Raw genomic sequence first — 17,647 nt, forward strand, 5'->3', positions numbered from 1 at the left:
TCCTCATCTCTGTCCTAATGGATGACCCCTTATTCTGAGACTATATCCTTTAGTTTAACTCTCTCACAAGGGGAAGCAACCACTCCACATCTACCGTGTCAAGCCCCATAATAAGTTAATATATTTGAATAAGGTCTCCTTTCATTCTTCTACACTTCAATGAGTACAAGCCCAACCTATTGAATCTCTCCTCATAAAAGAATCTCTCCATACCCAGGATCAAACTAATGAGTCTTCTGTGTACTGATTCCAATGCCAGTATATCTTTCCTTAGATAAGGAGAACAAAACTGTTCACAGTATTTAAGCTGTGTTTGACTAGTGCTTTATGTAGTTTTAGTAGATTTTTATATTCCATTCCCTTTGGAATAAAGATCAATATTCCATTTGCTTTCCTTATCATCTGCTAAACCAAATGCTAGATGTTAGCGATTCATACACTAGGGCCCCCAAATCTCTCTGTACTGCACCTCTCTGCAGTCTTTCCCAAGTTATGTAATATTTCAGCTTTTCTATTCTTCCTGTCAAAATGTAGACAATAATTCTTCGTTTCATTTCAAATTTACAAACCCCAATACTAACTTCTGCTTGTCACAATGTGGCAACTTTAGTATGTATTGTGTTATAATTTCAAACCACTGGCATTTTAGTACCTGAAACCTAACACAAAATCAATAATTATTAGAAATTTTACCTTTTTTGTTAATTCCTGAAGTGATATAAATTCAAATGACAAAACCGGAATTAAAGTTGCTTGAAGGCCGTGTGTAGTAAATTCCTGATAACAAAAACAATTCAAATTAGATTGTGCTGTATAAATTCTGACTCTTTTTCATATAAAACTACATAATGGAGCTTACACTGTTGTTATTCAAGTAAAATCTTGCACAAAAAATGCCTACTCTAATAGTACATTAGATATACGTTGATTAATCAAGATATTTGCAACAAGGTGGTATTAATAAAATCTGTATTACTTTGAATAAATATTTCTATATAATAACATTTTAAGAATTACAGAAATATAACATAAAAAGATCAAAATTAATCTTTTTCAGGCCACTTACTTGAACATATGGATCAGGTTCCAATAATCCTTCTTTGGGATCTTTAAGCAAAAGGACTTTCATTTCTCACACTTCATCAGTATTGCTAACATCAAGTGGATTACAAAGAACTAAACTGCTTGGTGCTCAGAACTATAAATTGAAAAGTACAGACCTATGTTTGTTATAAGAAGATAACAGTGTGTCAAATAATCATTCATGCCTTCGTTTTGCAGCAACACCCTGGTTTTAAGGATTGGATAACAATATCTAAGGGTTTCGTTCAAATTATAATCATCAAGATTTACACTGCAGTCAGTAAACTACCCACTTCAACAAATGTTTTTTTACGATAAGCCTTTTTTTGTTGACACCAGTTTCTGTCTCTGTCTCATCTTTCAAGGAAATGCTTCAGACACTCAAAGAGGTGGCTGTGTATCAAAAGTGAAATGTAGCAAATGTATGAAGAAATAATTGAATAATGCATAGTGTACATTCAAATCCCATTATTGGAATAAAGCATTTCACACATGCTGCTTAATACCATGTCCAATATTTGTCAATATCATTGTCAATGCAGCAAATATATAATATTTAATTATTTGAATATACCTGTTTGACAAAACTTGTTTTAATTAAGTCTGTGTTCTCAGCTAAGTTTTCACTTGCCTAGGAATGGTAACAATGTTTGTAACACACTCAGTCCCATCTTGACAGAGGTCAGCTATTTCAGCACATGCTGGGCATTGAATCTTGATTTTTCTTTCTCAACTGTACTGTTGTTTGATGTTATGCAACATACTTAATGAGATACTGGAGATTCAAGTTGGTACTGTGCATTAAGAATTCTGAAGTGCATTTTACTTTAAGTTTGCTATATCTTTTCTATTAATCCCTTTATAGATTAGATTAGATTCCTGACAGAATCGAAACAGGCCTTTCGGCCCAACAAGTCCACACTGATCCTCCGAAGAGTAACCCACCCAGACCCATTCCCCCACCCTATATTTCCCCCTGATTAATGTACCTGCACTATGGGCAATTTAGCATGGCCAATGCACCTGGCATGCACATCTTTGGATTGTGGGAGGAAACCGGAGCACCCGGAGGAAACCCATGCAGAAACGGTGAGAATTTGCAAACTCCACACAGACAACTGCCCAAGGCGGGAGTTGAACCCAGGTCCCCTTTACTTTCAGTAACTTAAGTATTTGCTTACTGTACCTCAAACAATTACCTCCATTTCCTGTGTGTATTTATTTCTGTCCATTCATTCTGCATGTACCTGATCATGGGTCTGTCCTTTTCTCACTGTTTCTCAAATTATAGGGTTGGAATTTACAGGGCACCAACCTTTGCATCCTCGGCTAAGAGATAGATGGATGGGGAGCCCACCAATGATCCTGATGATTGGCCCACAGCAATTTAATGCTGGAAGCAGGGTTAACTGCTTTATGGTGAGACTTCTGTCCATTTCTCAGGAGGAAAGGTATTGACAATCAGAAACTCTGTAGACTAACAACACCAGCTGGGAGCAGAGTCCAATGCCAATACTATAGACAGTCACATCATGCTGAGGAGTCCTGGTAATTCTGGAGTTAGGGGCCTCAGTGAGGGAGTGAAGTGGTTGGGAGGCTGGGTTCTTCAGTCCAGGGGAAAGTGTAATAGGGATCAGATAATACATGGGGTCAGGCCAGAGGATTTGCAATGGTGTTCTCCACAAAGCCCTCAACTGTACTCCCTTGCTTGACACCTGCCTGTGCAATTAAACTGACTGGGTTTCTTACATGATGTCAGCCTCCCTAGTACAGGTAAAATAACAGTGGCAGAGGAATCCTCAAAAGGCCAAAGGGCAGGTGAACAGCAGATGTTTCCCAACTGTAAAACTTCAGAAATGTCACAAATAAGTGGGGAGGTGGCAAGAAGACCATTTGCTTGATTTTATACGATTCCCAGTTTGACAGAAAATGCAAAAGTGGCATGGATAGCAAGGCATGTTAATTATAGGAGAAACCTTATAAAACTGCCCAAAAATGTTGCAAGTCTAAGGATTTGGAATATTTTACAATTATGTAAAGATGACAAAGAAATTGTTACAAAAACAGAGAACAGGATGAATGCAAATGGCGAGAAACATAAATCGGATTGTAGAAGCCTCTGTAGATAAGTAAAAATAATACAATTTCTGTGTTATCCGTTGGTTTCTTTTCTTTCTCTTATTTGAATAATGTAAGAGCCTTAATTATACACTCTGGTTAGTTGTAGGTTAGATTAGTAGTTAGTTGAGTTTTGGTTTTTTTTCTCGGTATTTTTCTTTTCTTAAATTTTGGTTATTATTTATTTAAGATTTAGTTGTATATCAATGTTTGTACTTGAGAATTTTGTTTATTTTTGTAAACTTGTAAAAATGTTAAATTTCCAATAAAAATATCTATTAAAAAAAACACAATTAGCAAAGGCGAATGTGGGTCCATCATAGTCAGAGACAGATGAATTTATAAGGACGAGAGAAATGGCAGAGAAGCGATATAAGTACTTTATGTCTGTCTTCACAGAGGAAAGCACAAGAAGCCTCCCTGAAATAATGAAGATCCAGAATTTCAGTGACCAATTGTATAGCTGAAAGAAATTAGTATTAGTAAAAATACAGTATTGTAAAAATTAATGGGACAAATCCTTGGGCCCAATGACCTTTAAGGAGATGCCTAGAGAGATAGTAGATGCATTAGTGATTATCTTTCAAAAATTCTGCTAATTTTGCAATGGTGCCTGCAGATCGGAAGGTTGAAAACTTAACCAAACTGTTAAAGAAAGGAGGGAGAGGGGAAACATTATAGATCTATTAGCCTGGCACCAGTAGTAGAGAAAATACTACATTCTACTTTAAAAGATGTTTTTGCTAGATATTTAGAAAATTATTGTCTGATTGAACAGATGTGACTTGGATTTATGAAGAGGAAATCAGGTTTGACTAACCTGATGGAGATTTTTGATGATGCTTTCAGAAGATTTTTGATAAAATCTCACATAGGAAGTTGGTAAACAAAATGAAAGTGGGTGGGGTTGGGGATATTGTACCAGCAATGATTAAAGACTGGTTAACACACAGAAAGCAGCCAGTAAGAATAAATAGGCCATTCTCAGGTTGGCAGAGTATCCCACTGTTCAGGTCTCAGCTGTTCATAATCTATACCTATAATATGGATCTGGGGACCAGGTGAAATATTTTAAATTTGCAAATGATTCAAAACCTGATGGGAATCTGAGCTGTGAGGAGGATGCAATGAGGCTTCAGGTGGATTTAGACTGACTGATTATACCAGAGCACAGCAGATGGAATACAACATTGACATGTGAGAGTTTATCCACTTTGGTAGGAGAAACAAAGGTACTTAACATTGCATTAAAGATTGGAGTGATTGGAAAATGCTGGCATCAAAAAAGACCTAGACGTCCTTGTTCATAGGTCACTGAAAACTAGCATGCACGTGCAGCAAGCAATTCAAAAAGCAAACCAAATGCTGGACTTTCTCACAATAGAATCTGAGTGCAGGAGTTAAGGAGTCTTGCTCAGTTGAATAGAATACTGGTGAGACTGGAGTCTTGTTTACAGTTCTGATCCTCTTGAATGAGATTACATTGAGGTGTACCAGATTTATTCATGAGATGCTGGAACTGCCCTATGAGGAGGAATTGAGCAGACTGGGCCTGTATTCTCTGGAGTTTGGAAGACTGAGACTAATTTACTAGGTACTTACAAAATACTTAAAGAGATAGACAGGTGCGAAGTAGAAAGGATGTTTCCCAGGAGATACTGCCTCAAACCCAGGAGGTCTCAAACCCAGGAGATACTGCCTCAGAATAAAAGGCAAACCATTTAGATTGAGATGAGGAGAAATTTCTTTACCTGGAGGGTGGTGAATCTTTGGAATCCTCTACCTTAGAAGGCTGGAGAACCTCAGTCATTAAGTAAACTCAAGATAGCGATTGATAGACTTCTAATTGCTAATGACACCAAGGAGTTGTTATAGGGGATTCTATAATTAGGGGGACAGATGGTATCCTTTGCAAGCTGGATCTGGAGTCTCGCATGGTGTGTTGCCTACCCGGTGCCAGGGTGCGGGACATCTCTGACCGGCTTGAAAGGATATTGGAGTGGGAGGGGGAGGGTCCAGTTGTTGTGGTCCACGTTGGGACTAACAACATAGGCAAAGCTAGGGTGGAGGAGCTGTTTGGGAATTATCGAGCACTAGGAAGGAAATTGAAGTACAGGTCCTCAAGGGTCATAATCTCTGGATTACTGCCCGAGCCACGTGCCAATTGGCATAGGGATAAGAAAATTAGGGAAGTAAACACATGGCTAAGGGATTGGTGTGGGAAAGAGGGATTCCACTTCATGGGGCATTGGCTTCAGTTTTGGAACCGGGGCGGATCTGTACCATTGGGACGGTCTCCACCTGAACCGATCTGGTACCAATGTTCTAGCGAAGAGGATAAATAGGGTGGTCAGTCGGACTTTAAACTTCTGAGGTGGGGGGAAGGGAAAGTGAAAGCGACAGGGAGTATGGAGTTAAATGGAAAGATAAGCGGCAGGATAGCATATGTGCAGGCAGATTTAAACTTGAGACAGACTGGGAATGCAGCAAAAAGGAAGGATAACTTAGGACATCTTATGACTTCTAATATCTCTAATGATAAGAAAGTTAGCATTAAGGCACTTTACCTGAATGCTCGTAGCATTCATAACAAAGCAGACAAACTAATGGCACAGATCATCGTGAATGATTATGATGTGATAGGCATCACAGAGACGTGGTTACAGGGGGGTCAGGACTGGCAGTTAAACATCCAAGGGTTTTCATCTTATCGAAAAGACAGGGAGGTGGGCAGAGGAGGCGGGGTTGCCTTGTTAGTTAAGAACAAAATTAAATCTATGGCGCTGAATGACATAGCGTCGGATGATGTGGAGTCTGTGTGGGTGGAATTGAGGAACCACAAAGGCAAAAAAACCATAGTGGGAGTTATGTACAGACCTCCTAACAGTGGTCAGGACCAGGGGCGCAACATGTACCGGGAAATAGAGAAGGCATGTCAGAAAGGCAAGGTCACAGTGATCATGGGAGAATTCAATATGCAGGTGGACTGGGTAAATAGTGTTGCCAGTGGATCCAAAGAAAGGGAATTCATGGAATGCTTACAAGATGGCTTTTTGGAACAGCTTGTCATGGAGCCCACAAGGGAGCATGCTATTCTGGACCTAGTGCTATGTAATGAACCAGACTTTATAAAAAATCTTAAAGTAAGGGAATACTTAGGAAGCAGTGATCATAATATGGTAGTGCAGTTTGAAAGAGAGAAGGCAAAATCGGATGTAATGGTGTTACAGTTAAATAAAGGTAATTATGAGGGCATGAGAGAGGAACTGATGAAAATAGACTGGAAGCAGAGCCTAGGGGGGAAGACAGTAGAGCAAAAATGACAGGAGTTTGTGGGTAAAATTGAGGACACTGTACAGAGGTTCATCCCCAAGAAGAGAAAGATTATCCGGGGAGGGATTAGACAGCCATGGCTGACAAAGGAAGTCAGGAAATCTATCAAAGAAAAACAGAGAGCCTATAAAGTGGCCAAGAGCACTAGGAAATCAGAAGATTGGGAAGGCTACAAAAACAAACAGAGGATAACAAAGAGAGAAATAAGGAAGAAGAGGATCAAATATGAAGGTAGGCTAGCCAGTAATATTAGAAATGATGGTAAAAGTTTCTTTCAATACATAAGAAACAAACGACAGGCAAGCGTAGACATTGGGCCACTTCAAACTGCTGCTGGAAGCCTAGTGATGGGAGATAAGGAAATAGCAGGAGAACTTAATAAGTACTTTGCATCAGTCTTCACAGTGGAAGACATGAGTAATATCCCAAAAATTAAAGGGAGTCAGGGGGCTGAGTTGAGGATGGTTGCCATTACAAAAGAGAAAGTGCTAGAAAAGCTAAAAGGTCTTAAAATTGATAAATCTCCTGGCCCTGATGGGTTACATCCTAGAGTTCTGAGGGAGGTGGCTGAGGAAATAGCAGAGGTGTTGGTTGAGATCTTTCAAAAGTCACTGGAGTCAGGGAAAGTCCCGGATGATTGGAAGATGCTGTTGTAACCCCCTTGTTCAAGAAAGGATCAAGGCAAAAGATGGAAAATTATAGGCCAATTAGCCTAACCTCGGTTGTTGGTAAAATTCTAGAATCCATCATTAAGGATGAGGTTTCTAAATTATTGGAAGAGCAGGGTCGGATTAGAACAAGTCAACATGGATTTAGTAAGGGGAGGTCGTGCCTGACAAACCTGTTGGAGTTCTTTGAAGAGGTGACAAGTAAGTTAGGCCGGGGAAACCCAGTGGATGTGGTCGACCTAGACTTCCAAAAAGCTTCTGATAAGGTGCCACACGGGAGGCTGCTGAGCAAGGTGAGGGCCCATGGTGTTCGAGGTGAGCTACTGGTATGGACTGAGGATTGGCTGTCTGACAGAAGGCAGAGTTGGGATAAAAGGTTCTTTTTCGGAATGGCAGCTGGTGACAAGCGGTGTCCCGCAGGGTTCAGTGTTGGGGCCACAGCTGTTCACATTATATATTAATGATCTGGATGAAGGGACTGGGGGCATTCTAGCGAAGTTTGCCGATGATACAAAGTTAGGTGGACAGGCAGGTAGTACTGAGGAAGTGGGGAGGCTGCAGAAGGATCTAGACAGTTTGGAAGAGTGGTCCAGGAAATGGCTGATGGAATTCAATGTGAGCAAATGCGAGGTCTTGCACTTTGGAAAAAAGAATAAAGCATGGACTACTTTCTAAACGGTGAGAAAATTCGTAAAGCCAAAGTACAGGGGGATCTGGGAGTGCTAGTTGAGGATTCTCTAAAGGTAAACATGCAGGTTGAGTCCGTGATTAAGAAAGCGAATGCAATGTTGTCAATTATCTCAAGAGGGTTGGAATATAAAAGCACTGAGGCTTTATAAAGCTCTGGTTAGGCCACATTTGGAGTACTGTGTCCAGTTTTGGTCCCCACACCTCAGGAAGGACATACTGGCACTGGAGCGTGTCCAGCGGAGATTCACACGGATGATCCCTGGAATGGTCGGTCTAACATATGAGGAACGGCTGAGGATCCTGGGATTGTATTCATTGGAGTTTAGAAGATTAAGGGGAGATCTAATAGAAACTTACAAGATAATACATGGCTTGGAGAGGGTGGACGCTAGGAAATTGTTTCTGTTAGGCGAGGAGACTAGGACCCGTGGACACAGTCTGAGAATTAGAGGGGGTAAATTCAGAATAGAAATGCGGAGACATTTCTTCAGCCAGAGAGTGGTGGGCCTGTGGAATTCATTGCCACAGAGTGCAGTGGAGGCTGGGACGCTAAATGTCTTCAAGGCAGAAATTGATAAATTCTTGATGTCACAAGGAATTAAGGACTACGGGGAGAATGCGGGTAAGTGGAGTTAAAATGCCCATCAGCCATGATTGAATGGTGGAGGGGACTCGATGGGCTGAATGGCCTTACTTCCGCTCCTATGTCTTATGGTCTTATGGAATATGGAGTCAGTGTGAGAATATGGCATTGAGGGAGATGATCAGCCATTATCTAGAATAGCAGAACACATTTGAGGGGCTCCTATGTTCCTATTGTCATATGTTCTAGATCTGCTCTGGGGAAAATTAAGTCCAGCTCACTCTGTTTTTTCTATGTGCTTATTCTGTGTACTCATTTGTACCTGACTCTATCATCATTCTCTTAAAAAAACTGTATCTTGAAATGATGTCCCTTATCAATGTTTTTATCTTTTTCTCACTGAACACGGCATGGTGGCTCAGTGGTTAGTATTTTTACCTCAGAGCGCCAGGGACCTTGGTTCAATTCCAGGTTTGGCGACTGTCTATGGAGTTTGCACGTTCTCTCTTTGTCTGTGTGGGTTTTTTCCAGATGCTCTGGTTTCCTCCCACAATCCAAAGATGTGCAGGTTAGGTGAATCGACCATGCTAAATTGCCCAGAGTGTTCATGGATATGTAGGTTAGGTGCATTAGTCAGGGTTAAATATAGAGTAATAGGGTAGGGGAATGGGTTTGGGTGGGATATTCTTCAGAGGGTTGGTGTGGACTTGTTGGGCTAAAGGCCCTTTTTCCACACTGCAGGGGTTCTATGATTCAACCCGAGGGCAGTGTTTCTTTGTGCCAGATAATGCAACACTGCGGTTTTTACTGTGGTGACTATGTGTTTGTTTCATCTTATCTTTCCACAAAGTAGCCAACAACGAAAAATCATGCTGGAGAATGGTGCAAGAAACATGCACAAATCTCACTAATCCCATAGATCTTGACACTTCAAGATGTCAACATGTTAGTTCAAATTAAAGGTGATGTGCCTGTTGTATTTGAGCAAGTTCCTATTAATAATTTAGTGCAGGCAATTCAGGAAATATTGTTTTGGCTTGGGGATTTAATTTATAGCCTGGGGGCAATATCCATATTTATTCTATTTTTTACTAGCTTTAATACAACTTGCAAAAAGGACAATTACATTCTAAAACTTTCCAATGATAAAAACTTATTACTCTTCGGGCTAATAGTCTTCCCTGGCTGTTGACAAGTGAACATTGTAACTGCCACAATGTTCCTTTCTGAAATGTTCCCAATGCATTGCTTGCTTTGAGATAGGAATGCCAGTAAAATAGTTAATGAACTATATTGTTTAATGAGTTTATTTGGGTTCAGGTTAATGCAGCTTTTTGGAGCAGCAATAATGTCAAACCCACATCTGAGATCTTGATTTCTTATTCATAATGTCATTATTTATAATTCAATTTAACATTACTCTGATACTAATGACTCCTGATGGGCAGGTCTCTAATTTACTCTAAACAATTTAAATATTAGGAATCTGTTTAATCAATAGAGGCACAAACCCTCATCTTCCAACTCTGCAATGTGAACAAAAATCCCTTATTTGCTTTGTATATGTGGTGAAGGACTATTGATTCAGTCCAGTTCACTCTCTAAACATGTAAATGTGGTGTAAATAAATAGTTACTGTCCAAGCAAAATCACAATGGGCACACTTTTACAGGGGTCAGTGATGGAGGCATCTACCTATCTAGCACCTAATCAGCTACCTCACCCCCACCCCACCCTCCTATTTATCTCTCAGCCCCCTCTCCCCCACACCCACCCCCCACACTTCTGATAAGGGGCTTATGACCAAAACATTGATTCTCCTGCTTCTTGGATGTTGCCTGACCTGCTGTGCTTATCCAGCAGCATACCTTTCGACTTAGTGGTGGAGACACCCTGCCTACCAAATGCCCCACCGCACCCCAGAGCAAAGTCGGTGGGCAGTTGACTCACCAAAAAGAAAGCCGTCCTGCACCCATCAACATTGCAGAATAGGGGGTGGGGGTTATTGGTGTCGCCAGTTGAATTGATGGTGGAGACTGGGACAACTGCCCTTCACTGGGGACAGGTCCTGCCTTTTGAAGCCGCTGGCCAACCTGATTAACTGACAGCTCCAGCAGTCCTAGCAGCATTATGAGCACAGTAATAAGTTCAAAGTTTGGGTGAAGATTTGTAGCTCGGGTGCTCGTTGTTGTGGTTCTGTTCGCCGAGCTAGAAATTTTTGTTGCAAACGTTTCGTCCCCTGTTTAGGTGACATCACCTAGACAGCGGACGAAACGTTTGCAACAAAACTTTCCAGCTTGGTGAACAGAACCACAACAACTGTAATAAGTGCAGCTATGACTGCAGTTAGGAGCAACAAGGCAGCCTAATGGTACAGGCAACATATTACTGAAGTCACTAAGCATGGTAACACCTTAGTTGACTCCTAATTATTTACTGAAATATTGCAGACATTCTGCAGAGTTTGGCTCCTGTCCACCTATGATTGTATGGGGGTGGGCTCAGAGATGGGTGGGAAGATGGTGAGTTTGGCACCCACCCAAATTTACATGCCCACCCTACCAAAAACATGCCAAAAACAGATGCATGGAAAATTCAGAGCACATATCTTAATGTTTCCCTCTGTGGTTCGCTTTGTGTATTTGAATATTGATGTTTCTGTTGCTCATTGAAAGTATTTTAATTCTCAATGCCACTCAGTGTCATTTCTTACTTTTACAGTACTTCTTACTTTGTGCGTATCTCAGTCACTCAACACGAAGTCCCTCTGCATGTAGCTGTCAGTCAAAACTATGTCTTTGTCAATGTGATATTCTGCATTCATCTTTGGTTCAATTTGTAACTTGTCACTGTTACTCAGTATGTAGCTGGGTGTCACAGTATTCTGCTAGATAAGTGTCACTCAGTTTATGTGACTCTGCATGTAACTGAAATTCATACTGTTTGTATTCTTACACCACTCACTCTATGTAGCTCTCACTCAGTCTGTCAATTCTTATTCTCTTGATTTTTACTATTGCTAAATTATCAGACTAGCTGTCTGACAGCTAACAACAGTAATCGCTTTCAATTAAATATTGGGAAGACTGAAACCATTGTCTTTAGTCAGTACCACAAATTTTGTTTCATCACGGGTCCATAGCCGCAGTCTGAGGCTGAACTAAATTGTCATAACAGTGGTGGCATTTCTGACCTCAAAACAGTTTTCAGACTATTTATCTGCGTATTCACTAAGACTAACTGATTTCCAACTCCATTGCATCATCATTACCTCAGCACATCTGCTGCTTGAACACTGATCTATGCTTTGTTATTTCTAGACTCACGAGTCTAAAAGACTCCTGGCTTCATTCCCACATTACATAAGCTCTTTTAAAATTCTGCAGTATTTTTGCACTAGTCGTATTCACTCATCAATTCTGTACTTGTCAAACTGTATTTGCTCCTGGTCAAACTACTCCTAAATTTTAAAATTCTAATCCTTTTCAAATCCCTCTATGGCCTCTCTGGAATCACCTCCAAACTCTCAAAGTGTTTCTGATGATATATTCCTGTCAGTCACTCTGTCTACTTATAACTGTCAATTACTATAATACTTTTGACTGTGGCTCATTCTGTATTTCTGTCTGTCCGTGTATAAAGGGATCAAAGAATATGGGGCAAAAGCAGGAATAGGGTATTGATTTGGATGATCAGCCATGATCACACTGAATGGCAGAGCAGGCTCAAACGGCCAAATAGCTTACTCCGACATTCTGGGTGAGATGTCAATGCTCCTACTTCAGATCATCATTTTGAAAAGTCATACAGTACTGTCTATATTTCTGACTATCATTTTTTTTGCATATTTCAGACTGTCACTGAGTCTTCTCACTCTCTATATTTCTAACTGTCACTATGCATGTATTTGAGATTATCTATCTCTGTATATTTCACTTAGTCCCTCTAAGTGTCAGCTATATACTCAGAGAGTATCGCTCACTCTTTAAATTACTTACTATCATTGACTATGTATTTGTTGGTCACTCTATACACTTTAGACTGTCCTTCTCTCTACATATTTCAGATCACCTCTCCTTGTATTTCAGATCGTTATAATCCAGACTGTCCCTCTCTGTATGTAAGAGGGATCTCTTTTTAAAAGAAAGTTTCTGTTTATACTATAAAAGGAATCCTTTTATTTCAGAATGTCCCTCTCTATATTAACAAAAGGTACCTAAATATTTCACACTGTCCCCTCTCTGCATTGTCAGTGGATCTGTATTTCAAACAGTGACAGTAGTTCACACTATTTCCCCCCACCCCATATTTTAGACAAATCTCTATATTTCAGATTGTAATTCCCCACCACATATTTCATCCTGTCTGCATTCCCTAGATTTCAGACTCTTCCCAATATATTCCAGATATCTGTCTGCAAGTATGTTCCAGATCCGCTCCACAGTATTCCAGACTACCTCTCCCCACTACATTCCAGACAGCATTTCGCCCAATATTTCAGACACCACTACATTCCAGATCCCTTCCCTACATTCGAGATCCCCTCACGATATTCCAGAACAGTCCCTATATTCTAGTTGACACCATGTCCAGACTTCCTCTATATCCAGAACCCTATTTATTCCAAATCCCCCCCACCATATTCCACAAATTTGCCAGATTCCAAACCTTTCCCATATTCCAGATCCACCTCCATAATCCAGATTCCCCCAAATATTCCAGTCCTCCCTATATTCCAGAACTCTCATATTCTACACACCCCCATATTCCACTTCTCTGTATTTTAGACTCTCCCCAATATTTCAGTTCTCTCCATATTCCAGAATGACCCTATATTCAGTCCCCTCTGTGTTTCAGACCCTCCACTATGTTTCAGTCATCCCTATTTTTCAGTCCCCTATATTCAATCCCCCCCTGCACTTCACATCTCCCCTACTGTATTTCAGTCCCTCCCTATATTCCAGATTCCTCTTATATTCTCACCCCACTGTATTGCAGTCCCCACAACTGTATTCGAAATTCCCACTTTATTCCAGATCCCCACTCTATTCCAGTTCTTACTTTGTTTCAGTAGAGTCTGTAGAGATGTACAGCGTGGAAACAGATCCTCAGATCCAATTCATCCATGCCGACCAGATATCCTAATCTAATCTAGTTCCATTTGTCAGCACTTGGCCTATATCCCTCTAAATCCTTCCTATTTGTGTCCCCATCCAGATGTTTTTTACATGTTGTAATTGTACCAGACTCCACCACTTCCTCTGGCAACTCATTCCAAACACGCACCACCTTTTGCATGAAGAGGTTGCCCCTTAGGTCCTTTTAAATCTTTCACCTCTCACCCTAAACCTATGTCCTCTAGTTCTGAACTCCCCCAACCCAGGGAAAAGACCTTTTCTATTTACCCTATCCATGCCCCTCATGATTTTATAAACCTCTTTTAGGTCACTACTCAGCCTCTGATGCTCCAGGGCAACAGCCCCACCCTATTCAGCCTCTCCCTATAGCTCAAACTCTCCAACCCTGACAACATCCTTGTAAATCTTTTCTGAACTCTTTCAAGTTCATAATATCCTTCCTATAGGAGGGAGACCAGAATTGCACACAATATTCCAAAAGTGGCCTAACCAGTATCCTGTACAGCCACAACATGACCTCCGAATTCCTATACTCAATGTTCTGACCAATAAAGGAAAGCATACTAAATGCCTTCTTCACTATCCTATCTATCTGCGACTCCACTTTCAAGGAGCTATGAAGCTGCACTCCAAGGTCTCTTTGTTCAGCAACACTCCCCAGGACCTTACCATTAAGTGTATAAGTCCTGCCCTCATTTGCCTTTCCAAATGCAGCACTTCACATTTATCTAAATTAAACTTCATTAACCACTCCTTGGCCCCTAATCCCATCAGATCAAGATCCTGTTGTACTCTAAGGTAACCTTCTTTGCAGTCCAATTTTGGTGTCACCTGCAAACTTACTAACTATTCCTCCTGTGTTCACATCCAAATTATTTATATAAATGATGAAAAGCAGTTGCCACAGCTCCGATCCTTGTGGCACACCACTGATCACAGGCCTCCAGTCTGAAAAGCAACCCTCCACCACCACTCTCAGTCTTCTATCTTCGAGTCAATTCTGTATCCAAATGGCTAGTTCTCCCTGTATTGTATGTGATCTAACCTTCCTAACCAGTCTACCTTGAGGAACCTTGTCGAACACTTTGCTGATCATGTCCACCGCTCTGCCTTCATCAATCCTCTCCGTTACATCTTCAAAAAGCTCAAATCAAGTTTGTGAAACATGATTTCCCTTGCACAAAGCCATGTTGACTATCCCTAGTCCATGCCTTTCCAAATACATGTTAATCCTGTCTCTCAGGATTCCCTCCAACAATTTGCCCACCACTGATGTCAGGCTCACTGGTCTATAGTTCCCTGGCTTTTCCTTACCACCTTTCTTAATTGGTGGCACCACATTAGAAAACCTCCAGTCTTCCGGCATGTCATCTGTGACTATCAAAGATCCAAGTATCTCAGCAATGACGTCCCTAGCTTCCCACAGAGTTCGAGGGTACACCTGTTCAGGTCCTGGGGATTTATTCACTTTTTGCATTTTAAGATATCCTGCACCTCCTCATCTGTAAAATGGACATTTTTCAAGATGTAAAAACAATGACTGCAGATGCTGGAAACCTTCTTCTGGATCAGTGGTGCTGGAAGAGCACAGCAATTCAGGCAGCATCCGAGGACAGGCAAAATCGACGTTTCAGGCAAAAGCCATTCATCAGGAATAAAGGCAGAGAGCCTGAAGCGTGGAGAGATAAGCTAGAGGAGGGTGGGGGTGGGGAGACAGTGGCATACAGTACAATAGGTCAGTGGGGAAGGAGATGAAGGTGATAGGTCAGGGAGGAGAGGGTGGAGTGGATAGGTGGAAAAGGAGCTGGGCAGGTCGGACAAGTCCGGATAGGTCAGGGGATCGAGTTGCTGGAGGTTAGAAGCTAGGATGAGGTGGGGGAAGGGGAAATGAGGAAACTGTTTAAATCCACATTGATGCCCTGGGGTTGAAGTGTTCCGAGGCGGAAGATGAGGCGTTCTTCCTCCAGGCGTCTGGTGGTGAGGGAGCGGCGGTGGAGGAGGCCCAGCACCTCCATATCCTCGGCAGAGTGGGAGGGGGAGTTGAAATGTTGAGCCACTGGGCGATTTGGTTGATTGGTGCGGGTGTCTCGGAGATGTTCCCTAAAGCGCTCTGCTAGGAGGCGCCCAGTCTCCCCAATGTAGAGGAGACCGCATCGGGAGTAACGGATACAATAGATGATATTAGTGGATGTGCAGGTAAAACTTTGATGGATGTGGAAAGCTCCTTTGGGGCCTTGGAATGAGGTGAGGGAGGAGGTGTGGGCGCAGGTTTTACAGTTCCTGCCGTGGCAGGGGAAAGTGCCAGGATGGGAGGGTGGGTCGTAGGGGGGCGTGGACCTGACCAGGTAGTCACGGAGGGAACGGTCTTTGCGGAAGGCGGAGAGGGGTGGGGAGGGAAATATATCCCTGGTGGTGGGGTCTATTTGGAGGTGGCGGAAATGTCGGCGGATGATTTGGTTTCTGCGAAGGTTGGTAGGGTGGAAGGTGAGCACCAGGGGTGTTCTGTCCTTGTTGCGGTTGGAGGGGTTGGGTCTGAGGGCGGAGGTGCGGGATGTGGATGAGATGCGTTGGAGGGCATCTTTAACCATGTGGGAAGGGAAATTGCGGTCTCTAAAGAAGGAGGCCATCTGGTGTGTTCTATGGTGGAACCGCTCCTCCTGGGAGCAGATACGGCGGAGGCGGAGGAATTGGGAATACGGGATGGCATTTTTGCAAGAGGTAGGGTGGGAAGAGGTGTAATCCAGGTAGCTGTGGGAGTCGGTGGGTTTGTAGAAAATGTCAGTGTCAAGTCGGTCGTCACTGATGGAGATGGAGAGGTCCAGGAAGGGGAGGGAGGTGTCAGAGATGGTCCAGGTAAATTTAAGGTCAGGGTGGAATGTGTTGGTGAAGTTGATGAATTGCTCAACCTCCTCGTGGGAGCACGAGGTGGCGCCAATGCAGTCATCAATGTAGCGGAGGAAGAGGTGGGGAGTGGTGCCAGTGTAATTACGGAAGATCAACTGCTCTACGTAGCCAACAAAGAGACAGGCATAGCTGGGGCCCATATGTGTGCCCATGGCTACCCCTTTGGTCTGGTGGAAGTGGGAGGATTCAAAGGAGAAATTGTTAAGGGTGAGGACCAGTTCGGCCAAACGAATGAGTGTGTCGGTGGAGGGGTACTGTTGGGAACGTCTGGAGAGGAAAAAACGGAGGGCTTGGAGGCCCTGGTCATGGCGGATGGAGGTGTAGAGGGATTGGATATCCATGGTGAAGATGAGGCGTTGGGGGACGAGGAAACAGAAGTCTTGGAGGAGGTGGAGGACGTGGGTGGTGTCTCGAACGTATGTGGGGAGTTCCTGGACTAGGGGGGAGAGGACAGTGTCGAGGTAGGTAGAGATGAGTTCAGTGGGGCAGGAGTATGCTGAGACAATGGGTCGGCCAGGGTGGTCAGGCTTGTGGATCTTGGGAAGGAGGTAGAACCGGGCAGTGCGGGGTTCCCGGACTATGAGGTTGGAAGCTGTGGGTGGGAGATCTCCTGAGGTGATGAGGTTCTGTATGGTCTGGGAGATGATGGTTTAATGATGGGGGGTGGGGTCATGTCACCATCTATTTCCCCACATTCTGTACTTTTCATGTCCTTTTCCACAGTAAACACTGTTGCAAAATACTTGTTTAATATCTCCCCCATCTTCAACAATTCCACATATAAGCTGCCTTGCTGATCTTTGAAGGGTTCTATTCTCTCCCTAGTTACCTTTTTGTCCTTAATGTATTTATAAAACCCCTTTGTATTCTCCTTAACCCCATTTGCCAGAGCTATCTCATGTTCCCTTTTTGATCTCCCGATTTCCCTCTTAAGTATACTCTACTGCCCTTATACTCTTCTAAGGATTCCTTTGATCTCTGCTGTCTATACCTGACATATCCTTCCTTCTTTTTCTTGAACAAAACCTCAATTTCTCTAGTCATCCAGCATTCCCTACACCTACCAGCCTTGCCTTCACCCTAACAGGAACATACTGTCTCTGAACTCTCATCATCTCATTTTTGAAGGC

General features: G+C 42.5%; 1 protein-coding gene across 3 annotated transcripts in view; it reads right to left on the reverse strand.

Annotated features, from left to right (window-relative positions):
- uros (uroporphyrinogen III synthase) overlaps positions 1–17,647 on the reverse strand; it is a 59,370-nt gene that overhangs the window by 41,064 nt on the left and 659 nt on the right. For all 3 annotated transcript variants that reach the window (XM_087998956.1, XM_043712630.2, XM_043712629.2), the window contains exons 2-3: positions 1,067–1,198; positions 694–777 (exon numbers count right to left, since the gene is read on the reverse strand). In XM_087998956.1, the coding sequence (XP_087855082.1) occupies positions 694–777; positions 1,067–1,129 (147 nt within the window). In that variant the 5' untranslated portion in view covers positions 1,130–1,198. The remainder of the gene's footprint in view (positions 1–693; positions 778–1,066; positions 1,199–17,647) is intronic.

This window comes from Chiloscyllium plagiosum, unplaced genomic scaffold, assembly GCF_037043375.1.
Source record: "Chiloscyllium plagiosum isolate Xiang-an unplaced genomic scaffold, Cpla_swu_hap1 HiC_scaffold_22, whole genome shotgun sequence".
NCBI lineage: Eukaryota > Metazoa > Chordata > Chondrichthyes > Orectolobiformes > Hemiscylliidae > Chiloscyllium > Chiloscyllium plagiosum.